Consider the following 18563-nt stretch of genomic DNA (forward strand, 5'->3'; position numbering starts at 1 on the left):
TACATGCAGCACGTGTCAGTGTAGAGGCCTCAAAGAAAACTTGAATTTAAGACATTATGCAACTTTCATCCCCCCCCCCCCCCCCCCACCCCCACACTGCCCAAGAAGCGCACATCCAGTATAGGTAGCATTGATCCACTTCCATCTGGGAGAACAGGCTCTGCTCAGGTATTCAGGGTTGAAGTCACACAGTTAGTGATTTCCACAGACCCAATATGTGTTTTTCCAACCCCTACGGATAAAGCTGATGTTCCAGAAGATTCAAACACTTTGTGGCCAACTTCCCCTCACAAATTAAAAGGTGTTTAGGACCCACCCATCCCTAAAAAGGAGAACCCTCACAATGTGGTCCCTTGCTCCCGACCACGTTTCACTCGCTCTAAACAGAGGGGAGCACCTCGTGGTTCTCAGTCATCCTCAGCTCTCCCCCCCCCCCTCCCCCTTTATTAGAGGGGGCGACCAATTCACTTCAATTTTAAGTTACCATCCCGGAGCGAGCGGTGCCTTTAAGAGGCCACGTTCTAAAATGGAACGTTGCGACACCACTGCCCCATTGTTGCAATTTCAGCCGCCGTGTGTATGGAGCGGCTTCCCCCGGGGAGGGGATTCCTAATCCCCAGACCTCGCTGCAGCCTCCGGACTCCCCCTATTCCCCTCCCCCTATTCCCCTCCCTCTATTACCCACACCTCCATCCTCACCACCTCCCAGGCCGCCAAGAGCACCGTACGCCTTCTGAACAACCCTCTCAAACTGGGTGGCAACTTTCAGGGATCTATGTACATGGACACCAAGATCTCTCTGCTCATCCACACTGCCAAGCATCTTACCATTAGCCCAGTACTCTGTCTTCCTGTTATTCCTTCCAAAAGGAATCACCTCGCACATTTTTGCATTAAACTCCATTTGCCACCTCTCAGCCCAGCTCTGCAGCTTATCTATATCCCTCTGTAACTTGTAACATCCTTCTGCACTGTCCACAACTCCACCGACTTTAGTGTCATCTGCAAATTTACTCACCCATCCATCTACGCACTCCTCCAGGTCATTTATAAAAATGACAAACAGCAGTGGCCCCAAAACAGATCCTTGTGGTACACCACTAGTAACTGGACTCCAGTCTGAACATTTCTCATCAACCACCACCCTTTGTCTTCTTCCAGCTAGCCAATTTCTGATCCAAACTGCTAAATGACCCTGAATCCAATGCCTCCATGTAGCAGTACCCTACCGTGGGGAACCTTATCAAACGCTTTACTGAAATCCATATACACCACATCAACTGCTTTACCCTCATCCACCTGTTTGGTCACCTTCTCAAAGAACTCAATAAGGTTTGTGAGGCATGACCTTCCCTTCACAAAACCGTGTTGACTATTTCTAATCAAATATTCCTTTCCAGATGATTATTCATCCTATCTCTTATAAACCTTTCCAAGATTTTGCCAACAACAGAAGTAAGGCTCACTGGTCTGTAGTTACCGGGGTTGTCTCTACTCCCCTTCTTGAACAAGGGGACAACATTTGCTATCCTCCAGTCTTTTGGTACTACTCCTGTAGACAAAGATGACTTAAAGATCAAAGCCAAAGGCTCAGCAATTTCCCTAGGATAAATCCCATCCAGCCCAGGGGACTTATCTATTTTCACACTTTCCAGAATTGCTAACACCTCCTCCTTATGAACCTCAAGCCCTTCTAGTCTGGTAGCCTGAATCTCCGTATTCTCCTCGACAACATTATCCTTTTCCTGTGTGAAAACTGACAAAAAATATTCATTTAGCACCTCTCCTATCTCCTCGGACTCCAAGCACAACTTCCCGCTACTGTCCTTGACTGGCCCTACTCTTACCCTCGTCATTCGTTTATTCCTGACATATCTATAGAAAGCTTTAGGGTTATCCTTGATCCTACCTGCCAAAGACTTCTCATGTCCCCTTCTGGCTCTTCTTAGCTCTCTCTTTAGGTCCTTCCTAGCTAACTTGTAACTCTCGAGCGCCCTAACTGAACCATCATGTCTCATCTTTACATAAGCCTCCTTCTTCCTCTTGACAAGTGTTTTGACTGCTTTATTAAACCACGGTTCCCTTGCTCGACCACTTCCTCCCTGCCTGACTGGTACATACTTATCAAGGACACGCAGTCGCTGTTCCTTGAACAAGCTCCACATTTCCATTGTGCCCATTCCCTGCAGTTTTCCTCTCCATCCGATGCCTCATCGCATCATAATTGCCTTTTCCCCAGATATAACTCTTGCCCTGCGGTATATACCTATCCCTTTCCATCACTAAAGTAAACACAATGGAATTGTGGTCACTATCACCAAAGTGCTCACCTACCTCCAAATCTAACACCTGTCGTGGTTCATTACCCAGTACCAAATCCAAAATGGCCTCGCCTCTCGTTGGCCTATCTACATGCTGTGTCAGGAAACCCTCCTCCACACATTGGACAAAAACAGACCCATCTAAAGTACCCAATCTATAGCGTTTCCAGTCAATATTTGGAAAGTTAAAGTCCCCCATAACAACTACCTTGTTGCTTTCGCTCCTATCCAGAATCATCTTTGCAATCCTTTCCTCTACATCTCTGGAACTTTTCGGAGGCCCATTGAAAACCCTGAACAGGGTGACCTCTCCTTTCCTGTTTCTAACCTCAGCCCATACTACCTCAGTAGACGAGTTCTCATCAAACGTCCTTTCTGTCACCGTAATACTGTCCTTGACTAACAATGCCACCCCTCCCCCTCTTTTACCACCTTCCCTGAGCTTACTGAAATATCGAAACCACGGCACCTGCAACAACTATTCCTGTCCCTGCTCTATCCATGTCTCCAGAATGGCCACAACATCGAAGTCCCAGGTACCAACCCATGCCGCAAGTTCACCCACCTTATTGCAGATGCTCCTGGCATTGAAGGAGACACACTTTAAACCACCTACAAGCCTGCCAGTGCACTCCAGCAACTTTGAAACCTTACTCATGACCTCACTACTCTCAACCTCCTGTATACTGGAGCTACAATTCAGTTCACACTGGGGAGAGGCCATTCATGTGCTCTGTGTGTGGGGAGGGATTCATTCAGTCATCTGGCATTTGGTCTCACCAGCGGATTCACAGCTATTCATCTGCACCTCCTGTGGAAAGAGGTTCAGGCATTCTTCAGCACTCACTGTACATCAACGCACTCACACTGGGGAGAGGCCGTTCGCCTGCTCCGACTGTGGGAAGGGATTCACTCAGTCATTCCACCTGCTGTCACACCAGCGTGTTCATGGAGGTGAGCGGCCGTTCACCTGCTCTGTGTGTGGGAAGGGATTCACCGGATCATCCCACTTGCTGTCACACCAGCGAGTTCACATTAAGGAGAAACCATTCAGCTGCACTTCCTGTGGAAAGAGTTTCAGACAGGCATCCTCCCTCATTGTACACCAGCGGCTCCATACTGGGGAAAGACCGTTTACTTGCTTTGTGTGTGGGAAGGGATTCACAGTTTTACCCACCCTTCTGAGACACCAGCGAATTCACACTGAAGAGAAACCATTCGGCTGCACCTCCTGTGGAAAGAGTTTCAGGCAGTCATCCAACCTCACTGCTCACCAACACACTCACACTGCGGAGAGACCATTCACATGTTCCGTGTGTGGGAAGGGATTCAATCGGTCGTCCAACCTCACTGCTCACCAACACACTCACACTGGGGAGAGACCATTCACATGCTCCGTGTGTGGGAAGGGATTCAATCGGTCGTCCAACCTCACTGCTCACCAACACACTCACACTGCGGAGAGACCATTCACATGCTCCGTGTGTGGGAAGGGATTCAATCCGTCGTCCAACCTCACGGCTCATCAGCTCATTCACAATGGGGAGAAACCGTTTACCTGCTCAGTGTGTGCGAAGGGATTCGCAAAGTCTTTCAACTTGCTGACACACCAACGCACTCACACTAAGAAACCATTCAACTGCTGTGTGTGTGGGAAGGGATTCACTCAGTCACGATGCCTCCAGAGACATCAGCAAGTTCATAAATGACTGCAGGGGTTGGATTCTGCTGTTGTTGCTGTTGTTTAGTATTGACAGTCTGACAATATTTGGTTCCTGCTGATGTTAATCCCTATAACTGCTGGAACTCAATATGCTGAAAATGGCATTTATTGTGGGGGCCACAGTGTCTATTTTTAAAAGCACCATCTGTGATCTTTCCCCTTAATCCAGGAACTCTCAGCAGAAACCTGTTTAGAATAAATTTCTGAACTTTTGCTTCAATTCTAAATCAATCTTTGGTGCATAATCAACAATTAAGTGTCTGAAAGATCCAACTGCAGGGCTTAATATATATGTTTTTCAATGGGTCTTCTTGAGATTTTCTCGAGAGATGCTCTTTGATTTTCAGGAGTTAATTTTTGGTTTCCAGGGTCTCCTTTTCCACTCTCACTAACTCCTTTATTAAGTGATGTAGTCACATAATCACATCATCGTCAGTATTTGTGTTGAGTATTTTTTTAGTTTACTTCTTTTCGTAGAGAAGATAGCACAAATACCAAAGACTGCGTACATATTACATGTTTTAAATTGAAATCAATAAATAAGATGTTTTGGTTAATTTATTTAAAAAGCTCCTTACTCCATTTCCAAAATGAGAATTCAAACTATCTGACGCAAGGTAACTGAATAGGTGCCGAGTGTTTATTGGATCAGACGGTGAAGCAGGAAAAAACTCACCCAATTCTGATCTTTATTGTGTGGATTTACATTCAAAACCCATCGATAACCTCACTGCACCCACTGAGATCAGCTCAGACCGGGGGTTTTGTATGTTGTCTGTGAGCGTTCTATTGCAAATAACAGCAGTGAAGAATGAAACCTGGATCTCAACTCCTAATTTGACAGATGTGATTAGTGAGTAAGTTCACAGTGGAGATTACTCCAATTCCTGAGCTGTGCACCCCACCTCCTGGGATGTATAAAAATAATGAAATATTGCTCAGCAGAAGGGAAAGCTCTACGTGTCTGCGTCTCCTTCCAAAGCTCACACTGCTGTGAAACCCTCTAGTTGTGTCCCAGGGAGACACGGTTCCTCCACACAGCACTGACTCAGGCAGTACGTCAGCCAGCTTCTTTCCTCAAAATGGACGACAAAGCTGTTCCTCCAATCACAGATTCTGTCTCTGCAGAAGCAACAACATTGGGAGAGACAGAATCTGTGATTGGAGGAGCTGTTCCTCACAGATTCTATTGCTCCCATATACAGGGGCAGCTATTCTTCCAGTGGATTCTCCCGTGATAGAACTTTTGTGGTCCTTTTGAGGATGAATTCATGCTTCACAACTGGTTCTGAAATACTGTCACTCTGGGTGTAAGGCATCGAGGGATAAAACATGGATCTACATCTTGTCACCTAACACAAATTCATATCGTCACCTGAGTCCCAGATTTAAATGTGATTGTCCAATACAGAAAATATATATAAATTCACCCCGTTAAATCTGATTCACAAGGTACAGGAGATTGGATTGGATTGGATTGGATTTGTTTATTATCACGTGTACCGAGGTACAGTGAAAAGTATTTTTCTGCGAGCAGCTCAACAGATCATTAAGTACATGAGAAGAAAAGGGAATAAAAGAAAATACATAATAGGACAACACAACATATACAATGTACCTACATAAGCACTGGCATCGGATGAAGCATACAGGGTGTAGTGTTAATGAAGTCAGTCCATAAGACGGTCATTTAGGAGCCTGGTAACAGTGGGGAAGAAGCTGTTTTTGAGTCTGTTCGTGCGTGGTTGTCAGACTTCTGTATCTCCTTCCCGATGGAAGAAGTTGGAAGAGTGAGTAAGCCGGGTGGGAGGGATCTTTGATTATACTGCCCACTTTCCCCAGGCAGCGGGAGGTGTAGATGGAGTCAATGGATGGGAGGCAGGTTCGTGTGATGGACTGAAATGAAATGAAATGAAAATCGCTTATTGTCACAAGTAGGCTTCAATGAAGTTACTGTGAAAAGCCCCTAGTCGCCACATTCCGGTGCCTGTTCGGGGAGGCTGTTACGGGAAGGCTATTGTGGGGAGACTGGGCGGTGTTCACGACTCTCTGAAGCTTCTTGCGGTCCTAGGCTGAGCAGTTGCCATACCAGGCTGGGATGCAGCCCAATGGGATGCTTTCTATGGTGCATCTGTAAAAGTTAGTAAGAGTCAATGTGGACATGCCGAATTTCCTTAGTTTCCTGAGGAAGTATAGGCGCTGTTGTGCTTTCTTGGTGGTAGCGTCGACGTGGGTGGACCAGGACAGATTTTTGGAGATGTGCACCCCTAGGAATTTGAAACTGCTAACCATCTCCACCTCGGCCCCGTTGATGCTGACAGGGGTGTGTACAGTACTTTGCTTCCTGAAGTCAATTACCAGCTCTTTAGTTTTGCTGGCATTGAAGGAGAGATTGTTGTCGCTACACCACTCCACTAGGTTCTCTATCCTTTGTGTTATTTACAATATATAACACAATACTTTGTGTTGTTCACAATGATGGCAGTATCAACCTTCTCCCTAACCTGGCCTAACACTTCTGCTGACCAGGAAGACTCCTTATTCTAATGGGGACATTTCCCGTCTGCTCAGTTATTCCTTTCGCCCTGAATTGTTTTTAAAAAATATATATATATTTTATTAAAGTTTTTCGATCAAACAAAAACAAAAATTTCCCATTTTACAACTTTGTAATAATATATACATTGATCGTTTTTTAAATAAATAATATGCTAACTAACGGCAACTGCCAACAACAAAATAAGAAACAACAGAAATAGTAACTAAAACAGTAACTTAGTAAAATCTAATATAAATAACTAATATATAAACACACACATAAAACCCCTGAGGACCCAAATGAGTCCCCCCCCCGCCCCCCCGCCCTCCCCCCTGGGTTGCTGCTGCTACCTTTCCTATTTTCCCTTATCGCTCTGCGAGATAGTCGAGGAACGATTGCCACCGCCTGGTGAACCCTTGAGCCAAACCTCGCAGTGCGTACTTTATACGCTCCAATTTTATGAACTCTGCCATGTCGTTTATCCAGGCCTCCACACCCGGGGGTTTAGCTTCTTTCCACATAAGTAGAATCCTTCGCCAGGCTACTAGGGATGCAAAGGCCAAAACATCGGCCTCTCTCGCCTCCTGCACTTCCGGCTCATCTGCAACCCCAAATATAGCCAACCCCCAGCCTGGTTCGACCCGGACCCCCACCACCTTTGAATTCACTTTTGCCACACCCACCCAGAACCCATGCAATACCTGACATGACCAGAACATGTGGGTGTGGTTCGCCGGGCTTCCCGCGCATCTCACACACCTATCCTCCACCCCAAAAAATCTACTCAGCCTTGCTCCAGTCATATGCGCCCTGTGTAGAACCTTGAATTGTATCAGGCTGAGCCTGGCACACGAGGACGAAGAGTTTACCCTACTTAGGGCATCTGCCCACAGCCCCTCCTCTATCTCTTCCCCCAGCTCCTCCTCCCATTTTCCCTTCAGCTCCTCCACCATCGTCTCCCCTTCGTCTCTTATTTCCCTGTATATATCTGACACCCTGCCATCACCCACCCATGCCCCCGAAATCACTCTGTCCTGGATCTCTTGCGCCGGGAGCTGTGGAAATTCCCTCACCTGTTGCCTCACAAATGTCCTCACTTGCATAAAGCGAAATGCATTCCCAGGTGGCAGCCCATATTTTTCTGTCAGTGCTCCCAGACTCGCGAACGTCCCGTCTAAGAACAAGTCCTTCAATTTCGCAATTCCTGCTCGCTGCCAAGATTTAAATCCCCCATCTATCCTTCCCGGGACAAACCTATGATTGTTCCTTATCGGGGACCACACTGAGGCACCCGTCACTCCCTTATGTCATCTCCACTGCCCCCAAAATTTCAGAGTTGCCACCACCACTGGGTTTGTGGTGTATTTTTTCGGGCAGAACGGCAACGGCGCCGTCGCCAGTGCTTTTAGGCTAGTTCCCCTACAGGATGCCATCTCCAGTCTTTTCCATGCCACTCCTTCCCCTTCCCTCATCCACTTACATATCATTGACACGTTGGCGGCCCAATAATAATCACTTAGACTTGGCAGTGCCAGTCCCCCTCTGTCCCTACTGCGCTGCAGGAACCCCCTCTTTACTCTTGGGGTCTTTCCAGCCCACACAAAGCTCATAATACTCTTGTCCACCTTTTTAAAAAAGGCCTTTGTAATCAGTACAGGGAGGCACTGGAACACAAAAAGAAACCTTGGAAGAACCACCATTTTAACCGCCTGCACCCTGACCGCCAATGACAGGGGCACCATGTCCCACCTCCTAAAGTCCTCTTCCATCTGCTCTACCAGTCGTGCCAAGTTAAGCTTATGCAAGGTTCCCCAGTTCCTGGCCACCTGGATCCCCAAATACCGGAAATCCCTTGTTACCCTCCTCAACGGTAAATCGTCTATTCCCCTGCCCTGTTCCCCGGGGTGCATCACAAACAGTTCACTCTTCCCCATATTCAATTTATATCCTGAAAATTCTCCAAACTCCCTGAGTGTCTGCATTATCTCAGGCATCCCCTCCACTGGGTCCGCGACATACAACAACAAATCATCCGCGTATAATGACACCCGATGCTCTTCTCCTCCTCTAAGTACCCCCTCCACTTCCTGGAGCCCCTCAGCGCTATGGCCAGTGGCTCAATTGCCAATGCAAACAGTAATGGGGACAGGGGACATCCCTGTCTTGTACCCCTATATAGTCGGAAGTGGTCAGATCGTTGCTTATTTGTAATCGCACTTGCCACCGGGGCCCTGTACAGGAGCTGAACCCATCTAATGAACCCCTCTCCAAATCCAAATCTCCTCAGTACTTCCCACAGGTAGTCCCACTCCACTCTATCAAATGCTTTCTCTGCATCCATCGCCACCACTATCTCCGCCTCCCCCTCCGGTGGGGGCATCATCATCACCCCCAGCAGCCTCCGTATATTAGCATTCAATTGCCTCCCTTTAACAAACCCCGTTTGATCATCATGCACCACCCTAGGGACACAGTCCTCTATCCTCGTCGCCATCACCTTGGCCAAAAGCTTGGCATCTACGTTCAAGAGGGAAATAGGCCTGTATGACCCGCACTGCAGCGGGTCTTTGTCTCTTTTCAGGATCAGCGATATCGTCGCCTCCGACATCGTCGGGGGTAGTGTCCCCCTTTCCCTAGCCTCATTAAAGGTTCTCGTCAGAAGTGGGGCCAGCAGGTCCACGTATTTCCTATAGAGCTCCACCGGGAACCCATCCGGTCCCGGGGCCTTCCCTGCCTGGATGTTCCCAATTCCTTTGACCACCTCCTCCACCTCAATCTGCGCTCCCAGTCCTGTCATCTCCTGTTCCTCAACCTTCGGGAACTCCAGCTGGTCTCGGAAACGCATCATTCCCTCTTTCCCTTCCGGGGGTTGAGCCTTATATAGCCTCTCGTAAAATACCTTAAACACCCCGTTCACCCTCTCCGCTCCCCGTTCCATCTTTCCCTCCTCGTCTCTAACCCCTCCGATCTCTCTCGCCGCCCCCCTCTTCCTAAGTTGTTGGGCCAGCAGCCGGCTCGCCTTCTCTCCATATTCATACTGCACTCCCTGTGCCTTCCTCCATTGTGCCTCCGCCTTACCCGTGGTCAACAAGTTAAAGTCCGTGTGCAATCTCCGTCTTTCCCTGTATAGCCCTTCATCTGGAGCCTCCGCATATTGCCTATCCACCCTCAAAATCTCCCTCAACAATCTCTCCCTTTCTTTACCCTCTTGTTTCCCCTTATGGGCCCTTATGGAGGTCAGCTCCCCTCTAACCACCGCCTTCAGCACCTCCCAGACCACTCCCACCTGGACCTCTCCGTCATCATTAATCTCTAGGTACCTTTCAATACATCCCCTCACCCTTACACATACCCCCTCGTCCGCCAACAGTCCCATATCTAATCTCCAGAGTGGGCGCTGTTCCTTTTCCTCTCCTACTTCCAGATCTACCCAATGTGGGGCATGATCTGAAATGGCTATAGCCGAATACTCCGTTCCTGCCACCTTCGGGATCAGCAACCTTCCCAGGACAAAGAAGTCTCTCCGGGAGTACACTTTGTGGACATGGGAGAAGAAGGAAAACTCTTTACTCCTAGGCCTAGTAAATCTCCAGGGATCCACTCCTCCCATCTGCTCCATACAGCCCTTAAGCACCTAGATCTGGACCGGTCCAGCCCTGGGTCCAGCACAGTGTTGAAGTCCCCCCCCATTACCAACTTTCCCATCTCCAGGTCCGGGATGCGCCCCAACATACGCTTCATAAAGTTTGCGTCATCCCAGTTCGGGGCATATACATTCACCAGCACCACTGCCTCACCTTGCAGTCTGCCACTCACCATCATGTATCTACCCCCACTGTCCGCCACTATGTTCTTCGCCTCAAACAATACCCGTTTCCCCACCAGTATTGCCACCCCTCTATTTTTCGCATCCAAGCCCGAGTGGAATACCTGTCCCACCCATCCTTTCCTTAATCTGACCTGATCCGCCAGTTTCAGGTGCGTCTCCTGAAGCATGACCACGTCTGCCTTTAGCTTCTTTAGGTGCGCAAGTACCCTTGCCCTCTTAATCAGCCCGTTCAACCCTCTCACGTTACACGTGATCAACGGGGTTGGGGGGCTCTTTACCCCCCCCCCCCCCTCGTCGACTAGCCATCCCCTTTTTTAGACCAGCTCCTCACCCGGTTCCCACGCACCCGCTTTTTTCCCCGACGGCGCCCTCCCATCCCGACCATCGCATCCCGTAACAGCTCCCCCTTCCCCTTAGCAGCAGCAACCCAGTTAACCACCCCCTCCCCCCCGCTAGATCCCTCTCTAGCTTAGTTGCTCCCCCCATATTGCTTCCGGATGTCAGCAAACTCTGGCTGACCTCGGCTTCCCCCGTTTATCCTTAGCCTCCCATCATGTGAGGCCCCCTCCTTCCTGCGCCCCCTTTTCCCGCCACAATTTCCATAGCGCAGGGACAAAGCCCGCGCTTCCCTCTCGGCCCCGCCCCTGATGGAGCAGCTCGCTCTCTCCTTCCCCACCGGCGCCCACATTTCTTCGTGCCGCCCCCCCCCCCCTTCGAGGGGAAATAATTTTTTTTTCCCCCTTCTTCTCCCCCCCCCCCCCCATCTGATTCACAGTTCCTTGCCACCACCTCACTACTTCATTTCAAACACTCTTTCTCCAATCTAGTCCAACTTCTCCTCTTTGATAAATGTCCACACCTCTTCTGCCGTCTCGAAGTAGTGGTGTTTACCCTGGTGTGTAACCCACAGTCTTGCCGGCTGCAACATTCCGAACTTCACTTTCCTCTTGTGGACCACCGCCTTGGCCCGATTGAAACTCGCCCTCCTTCTCGCCACCTCCGCACTCCAATCCTGATACACGCGGATCACCGCGTTCTCCCACCTGCTGCTCCGTGTCTTTTTCGCCCATCTTAGGACCATCTCCCTGTCCTTGTAGTGGTGGAACCTCACCACTATTGCTCGAGGTATTTCTCCTGCCTTTGGTCTTCTCACGAGGACTCGATATGCTCCCTCCACTTCCAGGGGGCCCGTCGGGGCCTCAGCTCCCATTAAGGTATGGAGCATCGTGCTCACATACGCCCCAACGTCCACTCCCTCTGCCCCTTCGGGAAGACCCAAGATTCTTAAGTTCTTCCTCCTCGAGCTATTTTCCAAGGCTTCCAGTCTCTCCGTACACCTCTTATGCAGTGCCTCGTGCGTCTCCGTCTTCACCACCAAGCCCTGTATCTCGTCCTCATTTTCGGCAGCCTTTGCCTTCACTCCACGGAGCTCCATCTCTTGGGTCTTCTGTACCTCCTTTAACCCCTCAATCGCCTGCAGCATCGGCGCCAGCACCTCCTTCTTGAGCTCCTCCACACATCGCCGGAGGAACTCCTGCTGTTCCAGGCCCCATACCAACTGGCCTCCCTCCGCCGCCATCTTGCTTCTCACTTCCCTTCTTTGCCGCTGCTCCAGAGGATCCTCCGTAATCTGGCCACTATTATCTCTTCTGTCCATTCACATCCGGGGGGACTCCCTTCTATTTCATAGAATTTACAGTGCAGAAGGAGCACCCTACCCAAGGTCAACACCTCCACCCTATCCCCATAACCCAGTAACCCCACCCAACACTAAGGGCAATTTTGGACACTAAGGGCAATTTAGCATGGCCAATCCACCTAACCTGCACATCTTTGGACTGTGGGAGGAAACCGGAGCACCCGGAGGAAACCCACGCACACACGGGGAGGATGTGCAGACTCCGCACAGACAGTGACCCAAGCCGGAATCGAACCTGGGACCCTGGAGCTATCCACAAGGCTACCGTGCTGCCCTAAATGTCGCCTCACAGTGGGTTTAGCCTTCGAAAATTGCCGTTGGGGCTCCCGATAAGAGCCCAAAAGTCCGTTAAAACGGGAGGTGCCGAAACGTGCGACTTAGCTGGTCATCACCGCACCCGGAAGTCCCGCCCTTGAATTGTTTATGAATCGTGTCACATGTAGACCTGATTGGGTAAGGATGGCTGATTTCCTTCCCAAAAGGGCATTAAGAGAACCAGGTGAGTTTTTATGACAATTGATCCATGCTCACAATATTTTTATTGAATTCAAATTCAGCCATGGTAGGATTTAAACTCAGGTACCATTATAATAAAAACAGCTGATTTGTGGCATTAACTCAGCGGGTCTGGCAGTATCTGTGGAGAGAGAAAAATAATGAACATTTTGAGTCTCCTTCGGTAATTTCTGATTTTTTTAGATTTCCAGCATCTGCAGTATCTTGCTTTTATTGTCACTAAATCATTACCCTGGCTGTCTGGATTGCTTGTCCATTGCCTCCCTGGGAAGTCTGCTCCTTAAGAGTCTGCTGCCCTTGTCCTTCCAGGCGAGGGTGACCAGGGTTTGGAAGCTCCTATCTGGCGAGTTCCCACATTTCAGTAACAAATGTTGAAATGTTTGCTCCATACCCACAGGGTTTCCTCTGTTTAAAGCCACAAACAGAAAGGTCCAGTTTTCTCCTGGAGTTTGAGACAAATCAGCTTCCAAAATGATGCAGAGTATCAGCCAATGAGGAAGATCCGGGCTCAGCCCCGCCCCTCGTTCACTTTGATTGGTTGCAGGAGCAGTCGCTCCCGCTCGGACCTCCACCCCGCCCCTCTTCCTATTGGTCGAGAGGTGCCGTCAATCACTCCCCGGTCATTGTGAGCTGGTACGAAGTCTTACAACACCAGGTTAAAGTCCAACAGGTTTGTTTCGATGTCACTAGCTTTCGGAGCGCTGCTCCTTCCTCAGGCGAAATGGTCTGGCGCATGGGCGATGCAGTTGCTGGATTTTGGTGCACAGGTGCAGTTTGGAGCAAGGGTGACCTCGGCCCTTGTTTGTCCCGGAGAAGCGGAGTCAGTGTCAGGCGGTGGGTGGGATGATTTGTAAACACTTTGTGGATTGACGGCAGCTGCGGACCAATAAGAGTAGAGGCTGGTCTGGAGGACCGATCGAGAGCGGCTGATCCTCCAACCAATCGGAGTGAATGAGGGGCGGGATCGGGCTGTGATTGAAGCATGTGCAGTGTGGGTAATGGCGATGGATTGCGGCTCTGTTCAGATCTGAAATCGGTAAGAGGCGATTGACGGTGCGGAGGGAGCAAAGAAGCACGTGGTGGGCGGAAACGCTCCGTAAACATGTTGTGTGAGTCGCAAATCTGGGAAAAGAGCTTACCGGACCTAATTTGTACTGAGCGGGGCTGCAGCTCCTCATGTTCGGCCCAGGTGAATGGCCGCCATCTTTACCGGGGTCGCGCACCAGGGCACATGCGGAGTCGCCATCTTTGTCGGGGGCAATGATTTTTAAAAATCTTTCTTGTCACAAGTAAGTTTACATTAACCCTGCAATGAAGCATTGTGAAAATCCCCTTGGCGCCACACTCCGGCGCCTGTTTGGGTACAACAGAGGGAGAATTCAGAATGTCCAATTCACCTAACAAGCACATCTTTTGGGATGTTTTGAAGGGGGAGAATTTTTTGGGAGGAACCAAAAAGAAAATGCTGGAAAATCTCAGCAGGTCTGGCACCATCTGTCGGGAGAGAAAAGAGCTAACGTTTCGAGTGGTCATCTGGACTCAAAACGTTAGCTATTTTGTCTCCCTACAGATGCTGCCAGGCCTGAGATTTACCTGCATTTTCTTTTTGGTTTGAGATTCCAGCATTCACAGTAATTTGCTTTTATTCAATGTTTTGGGAGGAGTTTGTTACCCATTGTTCAGAATGAAGACAACCATCAAACTACATTAGCCTTTGAGTCCCAATGTCTTATTGTTGAGGCAGAGAAGAAAAGGAAGAGAAAGACATTCTGCTTTTTAGTTCTCACTACCTCTTGGAACATCCTCTTCCATGTGTCTAAAGATCTACGACTGTGTCCAGTCATATCAAGAACCATGTCAGAAACTCACAACCTTGAGTAAAGGTCATCCTGAAATTGAGCAATGGCTGATGACGAGGGTAAAGTGTAGCAGGGAGTATGAGCTGTCATCCTGGTCCAGGGAGCAGGAGGGAAGAATGTAGTAAATTTCTATCCTGGGCTGACAGAAATGAATTGTGGAAACTCCTTTTACAGGGCGTTAGAAAGGGAGGATTTACACAAAGTAAACTCAAACCAAGAATAGGTTTATTTTTTTCCTGTATTTTGATTTTGGACTGACAAAGATGGCTTTTGTTACTTTCATTTTCAGGGTATTAGAAAAGGAATTGCAGGCAGGAAACATAAACAAAACCTGACATCAAACTCTGACAGCATCACTCGATTCATCAGTACGGTAGCATTGTGGATAGCACAATTGCTTCACAGCTCCAGGGTCCCAGGTTCAATTCCGGCTTGGGTCACTGTCTGTGCGGAGTCTGCACGTCCTCCCCGTGTCTGCGTGGGTTTCCTCCGGGTGCTCCCGTTTCCTCCCACAGTCCAAAGATGTGCAGGTTAGATGGATTGGCCATGATAAATTGCCTTTAGTGTCCAAAATTGCCCTTAGTGTTGAGTGGGGTTGCTGGGTTATGGGGATAGGGTGGAGGTGTTGACCTTGGATGGGGTGCTCTTTCCAAGAGCCGGTGCAGACTTGATGGGCCGAATGGTCTCCTTCTGCACTGTAAATTCTATGACATCAGGACCTGGATATTATCGCACTTTCAGCGTAAGCATTGAGTTCCAAGTCATTACCACTCACTGTAAAATTTCTTCCTCATTTTGCCCTGTAGTTCTTGCTCCAAATCTTAAATCTGTGTCCTGAAATCCTTTTACAATCAGCTGGTAGGAGCAACGTTTCTTTAGCTACTTTACTGAGACCAATCAGAAACTTGAACACCTATGAATCTCCTTTGCTCCAAGGAGAACAACCGCAGTTTCTCCAACCTAACATTGCAACTAAAATCCCTCATTCCTGGAACTATTCTGGTAAGTCTCCTCTACTCTCTCAAGGACCATCACATCTTCCATAATGTGTGGTGATCACTGGTTCGCACAGATCCAGATGTTCAGTCTTCCTGTCTGTGATGTCATCACGCACCTCCAATTGAGTGGTGACATCATCCCCGTTCTCCTCAACTGGGGGATTTTCCTCCGACTCCAGAGCTTCTGATGCTGCAGGCTACAGTGGGAGATGTTAACATGAAAAACTGTGAAACTGCTTCACAGCTAAGTATGTCTGAGCATTTATCAATACCTTTGAGCTTTTAGTGCTCTGCTCTCTTACCTGTGAGGGGTTCCATGTCTCTGGGGCTGGTGTGACCCTTGGAAAACAATGCAAAACGTCCGTGGGGAGAGGGACAACCGCCTGTCAACATATAAAATCCCTTCTCTCGCTTTCTCCCCCTCCCCCACCTCCCTCTGGAATACTAAGATACACGTTAAAATCTGGCAGTCACTCAGTTCATCAGGACCTGAATGTAAGTATTTGTGTTTGATCTGTGGTTCAAGAATTAAACATCTGTGTAGCTGGAAATAGCAAAGAGCAAGATTTGCAAACAAGGGTGTGAATGTTCCATTGAGATGTTGCTTAGCCGAGTCCCAATGTAGGTCAGTGAGCACAGGGGTGATAAGTGAGTGAGTGGGACTCCAGTTTGGCAGCTTCCCTTCCCTGAAGGACATCAGTGAATCAGTTGGGTTTTTACAACAATCCAGCAGTTTTCATGGTGACTTTTTCCCAGTGCCGGCCCCACAAATGACAAGATTCATTCAGCTCAATTTCACAACCTGCCTTTGTGTTTTTGTGGTTCTCTCACTCCTTATTTTCTGTTTTCAATCAATTTCACAGGAGATTCAAAGGATTTGCATATGGGAAACACAAACCAACTTCACATCAAGATCACACGAGCCTCCCAATTTACCATCGTCCGTATATGATCGGAACATCAACAAAGTTTAAAAATGAAAGGAAAAAATATTGTTCACAGTGGGGGAAAACCGTACACGTGTTCTGTATGTGGACGAGGATTCAGCCGATCATCTGACCTGTCAGAACACAAGTGTAGTCAGACTGGGGAGAAACCGTGGAAATGTGGGGACTGTGGGAAGGGATTCAGTTACCCATCTCGCCTGAAACTTCATCGGCGCCATCATACAGGAGAGGCCGTTCACCTGCACTGTGTACACAAAGGGATTTGCTGATTCATCCAACTTACGGCAACACCAGCGGGTTCACAATGGGGAGAGACCGTTCACCTGCTCCAAGTGTGGGAAGGAAGTCACACAGTCATCCACCCTGCAGACTCACCAGTGAGTTCACACTGGGGAGATACCATTCACCTGCTCTGTGTGTGGGAGTGGATTTACTAATTCATCAAACCTACAACAACACCAGTGAGTTCACACTGGGGAGAGACCATTCACCTGCTCTGTGTGTGGGAGTGGATTTACTAATTCATCAAACCTACAGCAACACCAGCGGGTTCACAATGGGGAGAGACCATTCACCTGCTCCAAGTGTGGGAAGGAAGTCACACAGTCATCCACCCTGCAGACTCACCAGTGAGTTCACACTGGGGAGATACCATTCACCTGCTCTGTTTGTGGGAGTGGATTTACTAATTCATCAAACCTACAACAACACCAGTGAGTTCACACTGGGGAGAGACCATTCACCTGATCTGTGTGTCGGAGTGGATTTACTAATTCATCAAACCTACAGCAACACCAGCGGGTTCACACTGGGGAGAGACCATTCACCTGCTCGGTGCGTGGGAATGGATTTACTAATTCATCAAACCTACAGCAACACCAGCGGGTTCGAGACCATTCACCTGCACTGTGTGCAAAAAGGGATTTACTAATTCATCAAACCTACACCAGCGAGTTCACACTGGGGCGAGACCATTCACCTGCTCTCAGTGTGGGAAGGGATTCACTCAATCATGCACCCTGCTGACACACCAGCGAGTTCACACTGGGGAGAGACCATTCACCTGCACTGTGTGTAAAAAGGGATTTGCGAATTCATCAAACCTACAGAAACACCAGCGAATTCACACTGGGAAAAAACCGTTCACCTGCACGGTGAGTAAAAAGGGATTTGCTGATCCATCCACCTTGCGGAGACACCAGCGGGTTCACAGGGGGAAGAGACCGTTCACCTGCACTGGGTCTAAATAGGGATTTGCTGATTCATTCACACTCCGGAAACAACAGCGGAGTCACACCAGGGCGTCACCGTTTACCTGCTCCAAGTGTGGGAAGGGATTCACTCAGTCATTAAACCTACAGAAACACCAGCAGGTTCACACTGAGAAGAGACCGTTCACCTGCTCTGTGTGTAAAATGGGATTTGCCAATTCATAAACTCCGGAAACACCGGCGTGTTCGCACAGGGAAAAAAACGTTTAAATGTCGGGACTGTGGGCAAGGATTCGGTTGACCAACCGAGTTGGAAATTCATCAGCGCATTCAAACAGGGGGAGGCCATTTTTATGTTGTGTGTGTGGGAAGGGATTCCCTAGTTATCCACTCTGCTGACACACTGGCGAGTTCACTCTTGGGAGAGCCCATTCACCTCCTCCGAATGTGGCCAGGGATTCACTCAATAATCAAACTTGCGGAAACACCAGCGAGTTCACATATAACAATGATTGGTTATGTTAGGAATGACATTCATGTCTAAATCATGTTCATTGGAGTGTGTTTCCGCTGATGTTAATAAACTCCAGCCTAGTTATATATTCTGGATAAAAATCAAACATCTGTTTTTGTGTTAAATGCAGTCTGTTGAGTGTTTTTTTATATCTTTGACACATAAGTTTCTTTGAAGGCCTCCCTCAAGCTCCCTGCAGTCTCCACTTCTCAGCACTGATTAAAGATACTTGTTTAAATCTCCCTCTCCAATCAAGGTTTGTCCATTTACCCTAATATCAGCCGATGTGACTCAATGTCATATTCTTCTTTCTGAAACACCTTGGGATGTTTTATTACATTAACACCATAAGATACAGGAGCAGAATTAGGCCATTCAGCCCATCGAGTCTGCTCTGCCATTTAGTC

At 48.6% G+C, this 18563-nt stretch overlaps 2 protein-coding genes across 2 annotated transcripts in view; both read left to right on the forward strand.

Annotated features, from left to right (window-relative positions):
- LOC140419216 (uncharacterized) overlaps window positions 1–18563 on the forward strand; it is a 222947-nt gene that overhangs the window by 53603 nt on the left and 150781 nt on the right. The gene's annotated exons all lie outside the window — the stretch shown is intronic.
- Window positions 2493–4571, forward strand: LOC140419210 (uncharacterized). The gene has a single exon (XM_072502995.1). It carries the CDS (start codon window positions 2834–2836, stop codon window positions 4028–4030), a length of 1197 nt encoding a protein of 398 aa, XP_072359096.1. The 5' UTR covers window positions 2493–2833; the 3' UTR covers window positions 4031–4571.

This window comes from Scyliorhinus torazame, chromosome 5, assembly GCF_047496885.1.
Source record: "Scyliorhinus torazame isolate Kashiwa2021f chromosome 5, sScyTor2.1, whole genome shotgun sequence".
Taxonomy (NCBI): domain Eukaryota; kingdom Metazoa; phylum Chordata; class Chondrichthyes; order Carcharhiniformes; family Scyliorhinidae; genus Scyliorhinus; species Scyliorhinus torazame.